Source organism: Hyperolius riggenbachi, chromosome 6 (assembly GCF_040937935.1).
Source record: "Hyperolius riggenbachi isolate aHypRig1 chromosome 6, aHypRig1.pri, whole genome shotgun sequence".
NCBI lineage: Eukaryota > Metazoa > Chordata > Amphibia > Anura > Hyperoliidae > Hyperolius > Hyperolius riggenbachi.
In genome coordinates this window covers 165,323,478-165,338,805 of record NC_090651.1, presented here as the reverse complement: position 1 = coordinate 165,338,805, position 15,328 = coordinate 165,323,478, and the positions used below count along the sequence as shown (strand labels likewise).

Here is a 15,328-nt window from a genome sequence, read left to right as displayed (position 1 = left end):
CGCGCGAGCGGCTGCTTCCTGTCAATTCACGGCGGGGGGCTCCGTGAATAGCCTGCGGGCCGCCGATGGCGGCTCGCAGGCTAAATGTAAACACAAGCGGAAATAATCCGCTTTGCTTACATTGTACGGCGCTGCTGCGCAGCAGCGCCGTAAGGCAGATCGGCGATCCCCGGCCAATCAGCGGCCGGGGATCGCAGGCATGTGACAGGGGACGTCCTGTCACTGGCTGCACAGGACGAATAGCGTCCTGTGCAGCCCCGATCACCGGGGATGAGCAGGTAGGAGAGGGAGGGGGGAATTTCGCCGCGGAGGGGGGCTTTGAGGTGCCCCCCCCCGCAACTAGCCTGCCCACCAGAGCGATCAGACCCCCCCCCCTGCACACCATCCCCATAGGGGGGAAAAAAGGGGGGCGATCTGATCGCTCTGCATGAAACCTGATCTGTGCTGGGGGCTGCAGAGCCCACCCAGCACAGATCACAAAAAATAACGCTGGTCATTAAGGGGGGGTAAAGGGTGGGTCCTCAAGTGGTTAAAGAGGAGCTGTTAGGTATAGGGTCTCAGAGAAAATAAACACATATATCAGTAGCTAAACATTGGCTGTACTTACATTACATATGCATTTCACTGTCCACGTTTGGATTTCACAGAATCTTTATATAGTATTTGCAGAGAATGATGCTCCTGACAGCTCATGGCAGGTTCCATGTTTGTCTTTCTCCTATGAAGCCAAATGTGTCGTCATGTCCTGCCTGCTTCCTGATGATTAGACTCACACAAAAGATCGGTAATGTAAAACACTACTGAGCAGTGAATATTAATTAGCCATGTGGCTAGGAACAATAGCGGACTCCTGCAGTGTACTCTGCCCGGAGTTTTTTCAGTGCTGTGGGCTGCTGCTTTTGTAACACGAGCCCTGTAACTTATCACTAGCAGCCAAGGGGAGGGCCCCAGAATGCTTTGCTGTATGGTATGCGGCTCTCGGCTTCTTAAGAGCTTGGGTCTAACAGCTTTGCTGATAAGCACACATCAAAACTAAGAGAGATTTTTAACCTCAGTATTGCCTTTTTGGCTTCCTTCTAAACTGTTTAACACAGGAGAATAGAGGTTTAAATTAGCTTTTGCAGCCTGACAGTTACTCTTTAAAGCGGTGTTGTCACCATAAAAATCAAATTTCAACAGCAACTGGTCCGAGTGTATTAAGTGATAAAGATGCTAATCCTGCATTCAAAACTTGCAAAACTTTTTCTACTGTTATGGTTTGTAGTTATCACATACTTTAGGAGCACTGGCCCTAGTGCCAAACAGTGCCAAATAGTTGAATGCTGGGAGTTCTTTTTATCTATAATATATTCCTCCTCTTCCATTTATTTCCCTGCCTAGCTGCTTATTAGAAACAACCTCTGATTACTTGTGTTTACAAGCAAGGCTGAGGTGACTCAGTGATTGGATGTGTAAATAAAAAAAAGAAAGTGCAGTTGTTAGTATACACCTCAGTGGGAGTGTCTGAAGACTCCGGGAGGAGGGCAGCTAATGAATACACAATGAGCAAGAGAAGGGAGGGGGGAAACAAAAGTCAGGGAGGATATGATGTCAGCATTAGCTTGGCAAGATGGCCACTGCCTAGAATAGGATTTTCTGCTTTTCCTTTATAAAATTCACAGGAATCATTACTTGATAGCACAATACATCTGTTATGTAAGTAGAAGTAGTATTTATCTACTTATATATGTATTTTTATTTCTAGGTTAGCATGGGTGTCGCTTGTTCTTTAACCATTTCAGCCGCCCGGACATGATCCTCACGTCCAGGCGGCTGCTCTGCTGTGGTGTCGCGCTTCGGCATGCTCCCGTGCGCGATCGCGGGTGTGCCCCCGTGTTGTCCCCCGGTAGCCCTGGGATCAGTGAACGAGAACATGGTTCCCAATCACTGATCCATGTCCCCAGCAGAAAAACCGAAGCTCTCTTACTAGAGGCTTCAGTCTTTCTGCAAAAAAAAGTTTCCCCATCCTCCTTGTGCTTCCGGTGATCGAGAAGCACAAGGAGAAAAAAATAAAGTCAACATTAAAAATTAACTTTATTTTCCACACCAAAATATTACCCAAATAAATTTTTTAATGGAAAAACAAAATTACAATTAAAAAAACAAAAAAAAAACAAAAACATAAATAGTTACCTAAGGATCTGAACTTTTTAAATATGCATGTGAAGGGGGTATACTACAAACATTTTTTTAATTATAAGTTTGTAAATAGTGATGGACGCAAAACGGAAAAAATGCACCTTTATTTCCAAATAAAATATTGGCGCCATACATTGTGATAGGGACAAAGTTTAAATGGTGTCATAACCAAGACAAACGGGAAAATAAAATGCCTAGATTTTAATTATGGTAGCGTGGATCATTTTAAAGCTATAATGGATGAAAACTGAGAAATAATGAATTTTTTCCATTTTTTTCTTATTAATCCTGTTAAAATGCATTTATAAAAAAATAATTCTTAGCAAAATGTACCACCCAAAGAAAGCCTAATTAGTGGCAGAAAAAACAAGATGTAGATCAATAAATTGTGTTAAGTAGTGATAAAGTTATTAGTGAATGAATGGGAGGTGAAAATTGTTCTGATGCATAAAGTGAAAAATCCCCGCGGGCTGAAATGGTTAGAGACGCGGGCTGAAATGGTTAGAGACACACACACATTAATCAAATCAGCTACTTGTCAGCACCTAACCACAGGTATATACAAACTCTAATCAAATTAGCTGTCAGAGAACAAAGGTGATAACAGATGATACAACAGGGAAAAAAAGATTGGGAAGTCTGCCAGCAGGACACTATGATGTTAAGCCCCGTCTACACCATAAGAGATTGCAGCGATCCGGCGGCTCGATTAGCCGCCGGATCGCCTCTTCCGCGTGCCCGCCGCGTCGCCGCGCGTGCGCCGCATTCGATTCCCCGCTCGTCCCCGCCTCGCCACTTATCTTCCGCTCAGATCCCTGCCATTGTACCCTCGCGGGGAGCGAGCAGGGAATCGGCGGTGCGGAGATCCGTCCTGTCGGATCTTATCAATCGAGCCGCATCAGCGGCTCGATTGATAAGGAGCATCACGGCCGCATCTACTCGTGTAGATGCGGCTTTAAGATTGGGTGCCTGTTTCCAGTGGCAGCATCAAACAATGAAAATAAACGCCATCAATTACCATATGTGTTGGTAGGTCTGAGGGCTGTAGAAGATAGGTATTTGTGAAAGTTTGAATGCTTTTTCTGTCAGGCAAGAAAAGCATTCCTAGTGGTCATCGGTTATCATGAACCCAGGTTTGATATTTAGTCCATGTTTCAAAGTCCCAAACAGTTTAATAAATTCATATTCACATGTCCTTCTTTAATTACCCGACTTGAATCCCCCCTTATTATAGTGACTCTTAAAGCGGACCCAAACCAAACATTTTTTTAGTTCAAAATATTTAGTTGCACCACTCTGACACATATAAAGATAAATAAACACTCCTTCAAGCCTATGAGCATTTCAGTGCATGCTTTTCACCTTGCTCTTTTCATAACTAGGGTTATACAGGTGGAAGCCATTACTTCTGAGCTTAGTAGGAGGTTTTAGATCATGGGTGTGTTGTCATCAGCTACCCTCCCTCACAGGGGCATTGTCTAAGTGATATCTCACACAAGCTGAGATCACCTCCCCTGTGACATCATCAGTAGCAGCCTGTGTTTTGTTTTTGTTTTTTTATCTCCTCCACCAGTCTGCCAGATTCAGTCCTGCCAATATGAAAGGAAGGGAGGGGTTCCTCCAATAAATGTAAAATATTTTATATTTTTCATCATGCAGCTGAAAAAAGGCTGCTATTTATTATTATAAGTTAGAAAATAGATTTTATTTCTTAAATCTTGTATTTTTAATTTGGGTCCACTTTAAGTCTTACATGCTGTTGGCAGATATTTTGAAGTGCAGTCCTACAGCAGTCTCCCTGGTACCATGAATATTGATACGTTTCAGTAGTGTCTGCCTCATGAAATTCATCCTTACTCACAATTATTTCAACTTTGTCCGGGACATATACCAACAGAAGATAAAGACGAGTATGGGAACTCGCTTTGCACCACAATTTGCCAACCTATTTATGGCTAAATTAGAAAATGATTTTTTGTCAATCTGCACCCACAAACCCCTCTCCTACTTCCGCTTTATTGATGATATCCTTGTCATCTGGAATGGAAGTGAGGAGCAGCTGCTGAACTTTCACAGAGAATTCAACAGGTTTCACCCCACCATCAAACTAAAAATGAACCACTCCACCGACCCTCATACCTTCGGAGCTATAGCTTCCACCCACTTCACACCAAGCAATCTGTCATCTTTAGCCAAGCCCTGCAGTACAACTACATTGGCTCAAACACCAGGGAAAGGAACCAGCTCCTTAAAGTGAATGGGAACCGCATTTAAAAAAAATGAAGCAAATACTTACCTAAGGAGAGGGAAGGCTCTGGGTTGTATAGAGCCTTCCGTCTCCTCTCTCGGTGCTCTCTATCCTGTGCTGGCTCCCCCCCCCCCCATTTCAATCCCCCGCTGAAAGGGTATTTGGAAGTCTTTGGGAGCCGTGTCCTCCATACTGCACAGGCGTGAGCGTGCAAGAGAGCGCAGTACAGGGCCGCCCTTCTTCAGGAGCACTTGGGCTCCCTGAAGACTTCTGAAGCCTCCTACGGCCAGGTAAAGCAGTATTTGACTAATTTAGTCAAATACTGCTACCGGGCGAGCCAGCACTGGAACGAGGGGACCAGGAAAGGAGCGCGAAGGCTCTATAGGACCCAGAGCCTTCCCTCTCCTTGGGTAAGTATCTGTCTCATTTTTTTAAATGCGGTTCCCATTCACTTTAACAACCTCAGAAAGGACTTCTTAAAGCGGACCCAAACCAAACATTTTTTTAATTCAAAATATTTAGTTGCACCACTCTGACACATACAAAGATACATAAACACTCCTTCAAGCCTATGAACATTCCAGTGCATGCTTTTCACCCTTCGCTTTTCATAACTAGGGTTATACAGGTGGCAGCCATTACTTCTGAGCTTAGTAGGAGGTTTTAAATCATGGGTGTGTTTGTCATCAGCTACCCTCCCACAGGGGCGTCGTCTATGTGAAATCTCACACAAGCTGAGATCACCTCCCCTGTGACATCATCAGTAGCAGCCTGTGTTTTGTTTTGGTTTTTTTATCTCCTCCACCTGTCTGCTGGAATCTGAATGGAAGGGAGGGGTTCCTCCAATAAATGGATAATATTTTATATTTGTCATCATGCAGCTGAAAAAAAGGCTGCTATTTATTATTATAATTTAGAAATTATTTAGCTCTGAAATCTTGTATTTTTAATTTGGGTCCACTTTAAACAGAGGCTACAGACCTCAAACTATAGAAGACCAAATCTGGAAAGCCACTCGCATACCCAGGGCTGAACTTCTGCAGTACGGAGAAAAACAGAAGCCAGACAGAGTGCCCTTAGTGATAACTTACAACCAACAACTTGGTGTGCTGAGAAAAATAGCCAGAGAACTCCAACCCCTTCTCAGGGCCGGATTTAGGCCAAGGCCACCTAGGCCATGGGCTAGGGCACCAAAGGAGCAAGGGCACCAAAGCAGCAGGCTAAACTTATGCAGCATTTGCAAGCTTGCAAATGCTGCAATGCAGGGAGATCAGGCAAGTGCCTGACTGCGGAACTCTGCTGCCAGCGGCCTTTGCAGTGGCCATCTTGCTCTCTTGTGCACTTTTGCATTGTGGCGGGCGACAATGGACTTGGGCGGCCTTGGAGACAGAGGGGAAGAGAAAGCTTCAGCACTGGAGATGAGCTGAGAAATGAGTGACACTGATGGCTGCTGCGGTGTGAAGGCAAGCTGGCCACCTATACCTAAAGGAAGGGGGAGTTGGAAAAGGAGGAATTAAGGGAGTCATCTGGCTACTTATACTGGAGAGAAAGGGGGAGGGGTCATCTAGCTACCTATACTGGAGGGGTGGTCATCAGGTTACCTATACTTGAGGGAAGCGGAGGGGTCATCCGGCTACCTATACTGAAGGGGGGCGGCTGGTGACAGTGGTCTTGGGCGGTAAAGAGTACAAATCCGGCCCTGCTCCTTCTCCACAAGGACAACAGGCTGAAAGAAATCTTCCCTGAACCACCACTCCTTTCCTATAGACAGCCGGCCAACCTGAGGAAACATCTGGTCAGGAGTGCCTTACTGCCGCCAGAAGAAAATGGCACATTTCCCTGTGGTACAAAAGGTGCAAGATCTGCTGCCACCTTTTATGCATTGATAGCCTGCCAGTACCAGATACACCTAAGGCCTACCACATCCGGGGTGTATACACATGCGCATCAGCGAATGTGGTACACACAATCATGTGCATGAAATGCCTTAATAAAGTTTTGTATGTTGGGGAGATGATGCAGACACTACGGAAACGTATCAATATTCATTGCTCCACGGTACAGACTACGAACAAAACCAGGGAGACTGCTGTAGGACTGCACTTCAAAACATCTCCCAACAGCATGTAAAGCCTCATACACACGGGGTACGGCCGTCGCCGCAACCACATGGCACGCGCGTGTTGCGGCGACAGGTCGCCCGTGTGTATGACGCGCACGCCCCAAACCGTCGCCCGTCGGAGCTGTCGCCAGGCGATTGACATGTTCAATCACCGGCTACAGCTGTCGCCGCAACTTCGCCGGAACTGTCGCTAGTCCCGCATGTGTATGCGGGCTAGCGACAGCAACCCATACACAGCACACAGAGCTTCCGGCGGGGGGGAGGAACCTCGGCGACAGCTTCCGCCGCATCGCTAATCCCTCTGCTGCAGTGTGGATGCAGAGGGACTTGGCGACGAGCTGTCGCCGAGCTGTCGCGCACACGCTCCCGTGTGCTAGCGACAGCTACAAATGTAGCTCATGTGTATTTAGCTTAAGACTTAAGGGTCACTATAATAAGGGGGAATTCAAGTCAGGTAATGAAAGAAGGACATGTGAATATGACTTTATTAAACTGTTTGGGACTTTGAAACATGGACTAAATATCAAACCTGGGTTTAAGGTAAATTACGAGCACTAGGAATGCTTTTCTTGCCTGACAGGAAAAGCATTCAAACTTTCACAAATACCTATCTCCTACAGCCCTCAGACCTACCAACACATATCGTAATTGATGACGTTTATTTTCATTGTTTGATGCTGCCACTGGAAAAAGGCACCCAATCTTTACATCACAGTGTCCTGCTGGCAGACTTCCCAATCTTTTTTTCCGTGTTGTATCAACTGATATCACCTGTTCTCTGACAACTAATTTGATTAGAGTTTGTGTATACCTGTGGTTAGGTGCTGACAATTAGCTGATTTGATTAATGTGTGTGTGTCTCTACCTACTGTAAAAAGCCTTAAGGCTGGTTTCACACCAGGACGTTGCGTTTTAGGGGACGTTAAGGTCGCATAACGTGCCCCTAACGCAACGCCTGGTGCTCTCTGATGTGGACGTCAGAGTGAGCCGCGTTGTGCAGCTCACTCTGGCGTCCGTGATGCCGTGATGCGCACTCTTGGACGCATGCGGCATCACGTGGTCCCGCCCGGCCAATCGCCGCACAGAGCGGCCGCTCCAGGAAGTAAACACTGCACGTCACTGAGTGCAGTAAATATTAATTAGCCATGTGCCCGGCCGCTCTCCGCTCCTCCCCAACTTTACTGAGCATGTGCAAGCAGTCTAAAGCGGCTCTGCCGCGTGTAAAGTACTGCATGCAGTACGTTGTCTTATGGCGCAGCGTTACAATGTAACGCAATGTGGGCACTGTGAACAGCCCATTGATTTTTCATTGCTGTGCGGTGGGGTGCGTTACAGGCTGCTCTAACGTGTGCCTGTAATGTCCCACTGTGAAACCAGCCTAAAGGTAGCCATATATTGTTCGATTTGCCATCAGATTCGACCAACAGATAGATCCCTCTCTGATCGAATCTGATCAGTGAGGGATCGTATGGCTGCCTTTACTGCAAACAGATTGTGAATCGATTTCAGCCTGAAACCGATTCACCATCTGCTGAGCTGCCGCCTGTCCCCCCCCCCCCCCCCCCCTGCATACATTACTTGAAGCCTGGTCCCGGGCATCTTCTCCGCATCACGGCATCCGCGTATAACTTTCTGTCACTCCAGTGACAGCGGAAGTTCAAATAGAGCGTCCTCTATTTGTACCTCTGCTGTCACTGCAGTGACACAGAAAGTTATACACGGATGCCGGATGCCGTGATGCCGTGATGTGGAAGGTGATGCGGAGAAGATGCGAACCGGGAGCCGGGAGGTGATGCGGAGAAGATGCCGGGAGCCAGCTTCAGGTAATAAATACCTGCGTCGATCGTACGCCGCTAGCGATGCGCTCTCTACCCGCGGGCAATCGACGGTAATTTCCCGCATGGAGCGATCGACGGGACCGATCTATTTCGGGACGAAATCGAAATTTAGCGTTCAGCGTGACCGATTTCACAGCAGATTCGATCCCAGTGATCGAATCTGCTGTCGATCGGTGGGTAATCGGCCTAGTGTATGGTCAGCTTTAGAGTGAATAGATCTAAGCTTTGATGAGATCATTTACATTTAAAAAAAAAGGAAGACTAACATGAGGTCAGATTGCGGTATACTCTACAAAATCATATATAAAGCCTCTGTATGTGGCAGTACTTTGTATGGTTCTGATCCAGTTCTAAAACATTCCTGAAGATGAAACTTAACCACTTGAGGACTGCAGTGATTAACCCCCCCTAAAAACCTGGCCTTTTACTGTGAAAATGACCACTGCGGCTTTATGGCCCATACTCACGAGGGACTTTTGTCGCCTCAACACGCGGCGCGCGCGTGTTGCGGCGACAGGTCGCCCCTGAGTATGGGCCGCGCGCACCCCGAACTGTCGCCCGGAACGGGCGCGCAACCCCAACTGTCGCCCGTCGCTGATGTCGCCAGGCGATTGAAATGTTCAATCGCCTGGCGACAGTCGCCGGCGCAACTCCGCCGCAGCTGTCGCTAGTCCGCGTGAGTACGCGGACTAGCGACTGCAACCTCCATTGGGATACGCATAGCTTCCGGCGGGGGGAGGAGGAACGTCGGCGACAGCTTCCGTCGCGGCCGCTGGTCCCTCTTCCGCGTGTGTACGCGGAGGGACGTGGCGACGAGCTGTCGCCGGCCTGTCGCCCACACGCTCAGGTGTGCTGGCGACAGGCTACTTTTGCTGCCCGTGAGTATGGGCCATAAAGGCCAAGATGCAGCCCCCCCCCCCTTCCCCCCCCCCCCCACCAACAGAGCTCTCTATTGGTGGGGTTTGATGGTCCCCCTGTGTTTATTTTTTTTGTGTGCAAATATTTATGTTACTTATTTTTCTTTATTCTTGGCTATTTTTGTATTTATTTATTTATTTGAATCCCCTCCCTCCCCCCAGCCAGCCAATCCTAGCGATCGGCTGTCATAGGCTTTTGCCTATGAGAGCCGATCGTTCTCTTGTTCCCCAGGGGGACAGCCGTGTCACACTGAGCAGCGCTGCGTTGTACGGTGTGGAAATATGGCGGTTTCGCCGTCTAACAGTCTTGAAGAGGCGGGGATTGAAGGCGGGGCGGAGCTCCGCCCTTCAAGCAGGAGATGTGCGCGCACCTTGCGAGCGATCTCCTGCAGTAGCCGGCCCCAGGACCTGACGCCGCGACCACGCCCATTGGCGTGGGGCGGTCTTTAAGTAGTTAAAGTTTCAAAATCTTGCAAAGAAATCTTGTACAGTTAGTCATTAAAGGTATCAACTAAACAACTTTTGTTTTTATGTCTTCAGTTTCTCTCCATGACTAATACCGGACCACACGCAACTGGTTCTACAACACAACATTTACGAGAAGAAAAAATGGGTTCAACAAGAAGAGTAAATCTCAAATATGAGACTAGATCTTGCATGTTGGGTCCCTTCAGCTGCAAAGCGAAAAAACTGAAAAGTAAAGATCGTCGGCGACCAGAATTCTGCGAACATCGACTGTTTGAATTCGCGGAATCGCGGCGAACATTTGGCGTGTTCGATTCGCCACCTATTCATCATCATTGAGCTAAACTTTGACCTCTTACCTCACAGTCAGCAGACACATGGCAGCCAATCAGCTAGCACCCCTTCCTGGACCCCAAAACCCCTATCAAAAAGCAGTTGCAGTGGCCATATTGGATCAATTCTCTGCTGGCTGCTGACTGTTAGTGAGAGCAGGGTCAGACTTGCTGCAGATAGGTAGGGAAAGCATTAGCTAGGCCTGTGTCACTTGCTGTGAAAGCACTCCAAACAGCCCTTTTGTGGGCTAGCACATTGGTCTCCTGTGTTTTTTTTTTGTGTGTGACACTCCACAACCCACTGACACACAGAGCTGTGTGCACACTACTGCTGTTGCCTTATTAAAGGGACTCCGAGCTCACGAAAAAAAGAAAAGTTGTACTCACCAGGGGCTTTCTCCAGCCCAGTGCTGGTCGGGAGGTCCCACGCCGGCGTCCTGGCTCCTCTCCTTCTCCCCGCTCCGGTATAGCTGACAGGCCGCAGCCCGGGCGACACTCGGTGGAGTGTCGGGCTGCAGCTTCCGCGTATGACGCGGATTACGTCACACGCCGGCCGCCTCGCGTCATCACGGCGCCCGGCGTGAAAGTACTGCGCATGCCTGCTTTAATCGCGCATGCGCAGTACTTTCACGCCGGCCGCCGTGATGACGCGAGGCGGCCGGCGTGTGACGTAATCCGCGTCATACGCGGAAGCTGCAGCCCGACACTCCACCGAGTGTCGCCCGGGCTGCGGCCTGTCAGCTATACCGGAGCGGGGAGAAGGAGAGGAGCCAGGACGCCGGCGTGGGACCTTCCGACCAGCACTGGGCTGGAGAAAGCCCCTGGTGAGTACAACTTTTCTTTTTTTCGTGAGCTCGGAGTCCCTTTAAGTTGAAGGTGGTGTTCTAATGAGTCAGCACCGTCTTCAGTAAAAGCTCTTTTATTAAGTATCAAAAATCAATAAAATTCCATGATGTGCAAGCAGTCAGTTGACTGCTTGCACATCATGGAATTTTATTGATTTTTGATACTTAATAAAAGAGCTTTTACTGAAGATGGTGCTGACTCATTGGAACACTATCTGGGGAGACACCTGAGGTGCACAGGCGACTGGAGTCTAAAGCACGTCATAACTTTTCCTTGGTCCACCATTGGTGCTTGCCGCACACTACTTTGCTCATTAAGTTGCAGGCACAGAACCACACCAATGCATTATTATTTCATTGTATTCTGATAGTACTATTGTATCTCTCTGTGTGAGACACTCCACAGCCTACTGACACCCAGAGCTGTGCATAATGTTATTTCTGCCCATTGGGGTTTTTAAACCTGACATTGCATCAACTCCATAACTTTTGGTGAGACTTTTGGCATGGACCCCCCTCTGGCATGCCCCTATCCAGGAATTAGACCCCTTGAAACAACTTTTTCATCAGTTTTATGGCCAGAAGCAGTCTTTGTAAGCTTTAAAATTTGCCTGCCCATTGAAGTCCATGGCAGTTCGCCAGATTCGCCTGTTAGCAAACATTTTGCGGAAGTTTGCATTCGCCGTTCGCAAACAGAAAATTCTATGTTCGCGGCATCTCTACTGAAAAGGGCTATTTCTGCCATTTTGAGTGTTAGATCTATGTTACAACCCATAACCTTAGTGTGTCAGTCATTTGTGTGTGACAAAACTGTCAAAATTCTGTGTCATCTCATCACCAGCTCAGTTATAGGCTGCTTGCATTTGTGAAGGAGAAAGAAAAAATAGAATGGTGGGGTGTTTTACCCCACAGAGTTATTCATTGCTGTCTTGACAGCCCATTCATCGCTGGCATCATGGAGCCTATTTATAAAAAGGTGTCAAGTTACCATTAGAAATTTCTCTTTATGGTGATGTGCAGAGAAGGAAGGTGAATACATAAAGCAGCATTTATTACAACTTTACAAAAAGATGGAACAAATGTGTGATTAAATCTGCCTGAATCCTAACAAAACCAAGCTAGAACATTTGAGTCAAAATATTTTTTAAATGGCCATGGGGTCATCATTTTAAAAAGGTACCTCTGTTTTCTCCTAGAGCTCCTAATTTCTCATAGAGTGCAAACCTTGGGCGATCTGCTATATCTTCAGATCTGTTGTAAAGGACTTCTTTCAGCACTTCATATCCATTCAACACCACCAGATCTTTATTGAAGAAATTCAAGCTGAAAATATCTCCAAATTTCTTCCTAAACTGTTGAAAATTGGAAAATTTACAAGTTTATCGATTAAAGTGCAAAATGGGGCTGGATTTACTGACCTTCTCCAGAGCTGGAGAACATTGTGGAGTATCAGCGAACACATGCAATTCTACAAAACCAAGTCTATGTTTATTGGGAGCTGCCTACTATAGAGGGGAAAAAGTTTGGAACCTTAGCCTGGATAATGTTGGACCGTACAAAGACCAGTGAAAGGTTAGCCAATTAGAAGTTGTGTGATCATGGTCACATGCACAAGACCTCAGCATGATGACTGAAATCTGCTAATATTGCTTTGCCAGACTTTCCTATTTTTGCATGAAATTACAGAATCTACATGAAATATATTGTAGTAAAGGTAAAACGCAGAATTAATGAGTTCTGTATCGTTAAAAGGGACACCAAAGTTTTAAAAATCTCCTTGTATATACACAAACTTAGTTCAAACAATTTCTGTTGCAATATACAGTAAGACATGAATCTTTACTGTTTTTCAGCTGTTGATGAGTGAAATAGTCGCTGTCAGGTTCAGGAGATTGTTATCGGACGTGTGTGTGAATGGAGCCATGGACAGAACAGAACAGGTACGACGCTACTCTGCCAAAGACTCTGCACCCCACACCCATGCTCTGCAGGGGCCCCAGGGAGCACAGTTGGGGAGTCGGGTGGGTTACAGCAGCCGGCTCAGGGGCCCTGGGGGAAATTTGCAACAAGGGACCCCTCATTTATCTTTCTGGGGGGCCCCAGATTTATTTTGCTTGGTGGCCCATTGTTACTAGAACTGGCCCAACACTTACCTGAGGCTTTTTCCAGCTACCTGCAGTCCTTCTAGTCCCTCACTCTGCTCTGATCAGCAGCTGTGCCCTTCCAAAAAGTGTGCCTCCTGATTGCGGACCCGTGGACTGGAGCATTCTGCACTTGCACAGTTCGTAAATTGCAACTGCGCATGTGCAAAATGCCCTGGCCACAGGAGTGCAATTGAGGAGGTGTGCATGCACAGCAGTCCGTGGCTGGCTCAGTTGGCCAGCTTTCAGAAGGGCACTGCTGCAGAATGGAGCAGTGCAAAGTGACTGTGAGGGACTAGAAGGACTACAGGGGGGGGGGGCTGGGAGAATCCCCAGGTAAGTAAAACTGGCCACTTTTCTATCACTTTAGGTAACCTTTAAGAAAGAAACCAACTGTGCATGTGAATGTATATATTCATTTTAGGCATAATCAAAAAAAATATTTTTTTCATAATGGCATTTTTGCTACTATTTCTGAAAAAAAAAAAAAAAAGTATGGCCTACCTATCCTCTAAAATGCAACGTAGATTGGCTAGGTTGGCAACAAGCCAAGATGCAATTGTTTGCTTCCGGACCGCAGTACTTGAAATCTACACCCTGTTTATGGTTGCTTATTCATGCCAGGAAGTAGATTGTATTTACAGACCCCTAGCACAAACCAGCCGCTACCGCCGATCATGCTGCTCTCCCGTTGCTAGAGGCCACCCACTCTGCCATTGCTATTGCTTGTCCTGCAAGGAAGATTCTCATTTGTTGAGGCCAGCCTTCAATGCGCCATCCAACAACCACCATGATGGTTGCGCAGTGGCGGCATGGTAAGGAGATGCATACAGGGTGCACAGTGGCAGGCCAACAATTGTGCCACAACATCGATAGTTTCAGGACATAGCCCGTTAATCTCTTGCCCTAACAAAGGGCCTCTTAAAAGCATGTCATACCATTTTTAAAAGTATTCAATTTACAGCTGAATTTCAGTTTCCTGTCAACATTTAATAGTAACCGGTAGTATATGAGTTGGGGGATTATAAGGGCCTGTTTCCACTACATGCAGATTGGATGCAGAATGGATGCAGAAAAACTGACTCCAATGAATGCGTATGGAAAAATCTGCATCACAAAAATCGTGTTTAGTGGAAACAGGCCCATAGGCATTCATTGGAGTCAGTTTTTCTGCATCCATTCTGCATCCAATCTGCATGTAGTGGAAACAGGCCCTAAGAATACTTTTTTTAAACACCTGGAATTCTTATACCCTGAAAGCTAGTATATATAGCATACCTGGTGACAAGAAGCTTGAGGATTCCGGAAGTCCATCTGCAGAACATTGCCAATAAATGGCAGTCCTGGGGGACCCTTAGGGAAATGTGACGGCTTTCTGCTTTTCACAAGATTCAGGAGGAAAAATGAAACAAAAAATAAGATTCCAAACAGATATATATTAGAATATATAGCAGAGAAAAGCTCTGTAATCCACATATTTCCTGTACAGTTGTGAAAAGCTCTTGTAGCAAATGCTGTTTGCTGTTAAATCTTGTCTGGTCTTTTCAAACTTCAAATGCTTGTTTATGGTTTCACTTGTTTCCAGCATTACACTGAGTGCTGCGTGCCAATAAAACTCCCTTAGACCGCCCCTTGCTGTACTTGGTTAAGCCTCTACAGCTGCCTCAATTTAAAGAGACAGCACATTTATCATCATGCACATTGTTTTTTTAGCTAGAATTCTTTTTAGCTATTCAAAAGTCATTTTTGAGTTATTTTCATAACAGGGGCTGGAGGAAGCACCAGGTAAGTACATTTTTACTTTTTAATCACCTCAGACCTTCCCTTTAAGGAATAAATACATTAACATGAATGTATTGCAGCTAAATATTGTATAAATCAGGAACAGATTTACTACTGCTCCATAAATAACTTGACCTCTGGCCCCTGTTGTTCTGCACCTTAAAGCAGACCTACACACCGGACTGGCGGGCTTCCTCTCTTCTCTAAAAGATAAGCAACAGCATAATAACCTTTAAAGAAAAAACATTTCTTTGTTGCAGCCCACAGAACTACTACTGAGATGCTGCAGAGTGGTTTCTTCCTGGTTTCATGGGAGCACAGAAACAATTAACAGTTAGTTTTTACATATAGCCTGTAAAAATGGACCAAACAATTCGCCTGGTGAGAAGTATTCTGCGAACACCGGCTGTTCGCATTTGCGGCAAACAGCGAACGGCGTTCGATTCGCCCTCTATACATT

The 15,328-nt window shown here is 46.5% G+C and overlaps 1 protein-coding gene across 2 annotated transcripts in view; it reads right to left on the bottom strand.

Moving 5' to 3' along the window:
• Positions 1-14,673, bottom strand: part of LOC137522589 (cytochrome P450 2D6-like) — a 131,787-nt gene extending 117,114 nt beyond the window's left edge. Inside the window, exons 1-2 of one of the 2 annotated variants that reach the window (XM_068242667.1) lie at positions 14,365-14,673; positions 12,126-12,297 (exon numbers count right to left, since the gene is read on the bottom strand). In XM_068242667.1, coding sequence (XP_068098768.1) covers positions 12,126-12,297; positions 14,365-14,562 — 370 coding nt within the window. In that variant the 5' untranslated portion in view covers positions 14,563-14,673. The remainder of the gene's footprint in view (positions 1-12,125; positions 12,298-14,364) is intronic. The other variant, XM_068242668.1, reaches the window with a different exon arrangement.
• Positions 14,674-15,328: the final 655 nt, after the last annotated feature.